At 54.0% G+C, this 1,035-nt stretch overlaps 1 protein-coding gene across 1 annotated transcript in view; it reads right to left on the bottom strand.

Moving 5' to 3' along the window:
• Positions 1–932, bottom strand: part of APRT (adenine phosphoribosyltransferase) — a gene marked incomplete at its 5' end in the record, with an annotated part of 2,494 nt that extends 1,562 nt beyond the window's left edge. The window contains one exon of the mRNA XM_010141203.1: positions 829–932. Within this exon, the coding sequence (XP_010139505.1) occupies positions 829–932 (104 nt within the window). The remainder of the gene's footprint in view (positions 1–828) is intronic.
• Positions 933–1,035: the final 103 nt, after the last annotated feature.

The raw sequence follows: 1,035 nt of genomic DNA, 5'->3' as shown, positions 1-1,035 counted from the left end.
TACTCAGAACAGAACCATTAGCACAACACCCCGGGTTTATCCTCCCATGTTCAGGGAGCAATTTGCTCTTAGAGTTGTTTCTGTGGGTTAAGAACACACCCCATGCTCCTGCGCTGCCTGTGCTGGCCAAGACGTGCTGCTGATGGGCTCTGGGACACCATTTGTCCGCCCTCAGCCCCCTTTGGCTCCCCTCTAGCTCTCCTCCTCAGAGATAAGCTCAGCAGAGCCCTGGTATCAGTTCAGCCATGCAGCCAGGGACTTTGTACTGCCTTCACTTATCATGGGGCACTTGGCCCAGGTTTGGTCTAGGCTTCTTGAACTTTGGGCTATCACCCAGCCCAAGCACTCGCACTCTCAGCCCCTACCACAGGTGTGCTGCAGCATGTCATCACCCCAAAGGCTGGTTTTGTTGGCTTGAAAAGGCCCCCTTTTTTTGAGAAGGAAAACATGCTGGAGCAGGGTCTGCCTGCCATGAGGGCTTTGCAAGCCCTCACAGACATGCCTGGAAGACTTTACATCAGACTTTCAACCCTCCTCAACTCTTTCTTTAACGATGAAAGCACTGAGTTCTGAAACTGGCACTCAAGTAGCATCAGATGGCATTTGCCACATCCCAAACCAGTATTTCAGGGAACTGCAGGTGTAGGTCAAAAGTATAACGTGTCCCGGTGTTACCACACGACAGAGGCCAGCACTGGGGTGGTTATGGGTTATGGTGTCCGAGGGCTACGGCATTTGCTGTCTCATTAGTGGAGGAGCCTCCCCTCCAGGCAGCCGGAGGACACGGTGCTTTGCGCTGCCCTCAGAGCTGTTTCAACCGACACTCACCGGCAATAAAGTCGATCTGGGGGAATGATGCCCTCACATGATCTTCCAGAAGATCAATCAAAGTCCGGAAAGCTACAGGGTCCTTCAGCAAGGGGCTGATATCGCTGCGAAGAGAAAGCGGGATTAGAAGGAGATAAAGGAGAGCAGGGAGCTGTCCCCTGGGGCTGGGCTGGTCCCTAATGAGCTGCCGAGCCCGGAGGCAGCAGG

Source organism: Buceros rhinoceros, unplaced genomic scaffold (genome assembly GCF_000710305.1).
Source record: "Buceros rhinoceros silvestris isolate BGI_N320 unplaced genomic scaffold, ASM71030v1 scaffold27208, whole genome shotgun sequence".
Classification (NCBI taxonomy): Eukaryota; Metazoa; Chordata; class Aves; order Bucerotiformes; family Bucerotidae; genus Buceros; species Buceros rhinoceros.
The sequence above is the reverse complement of the archived record's forward strand: the minus strand, read 5'-3'. Positions and strand labels throughout refer to the sequence as shown.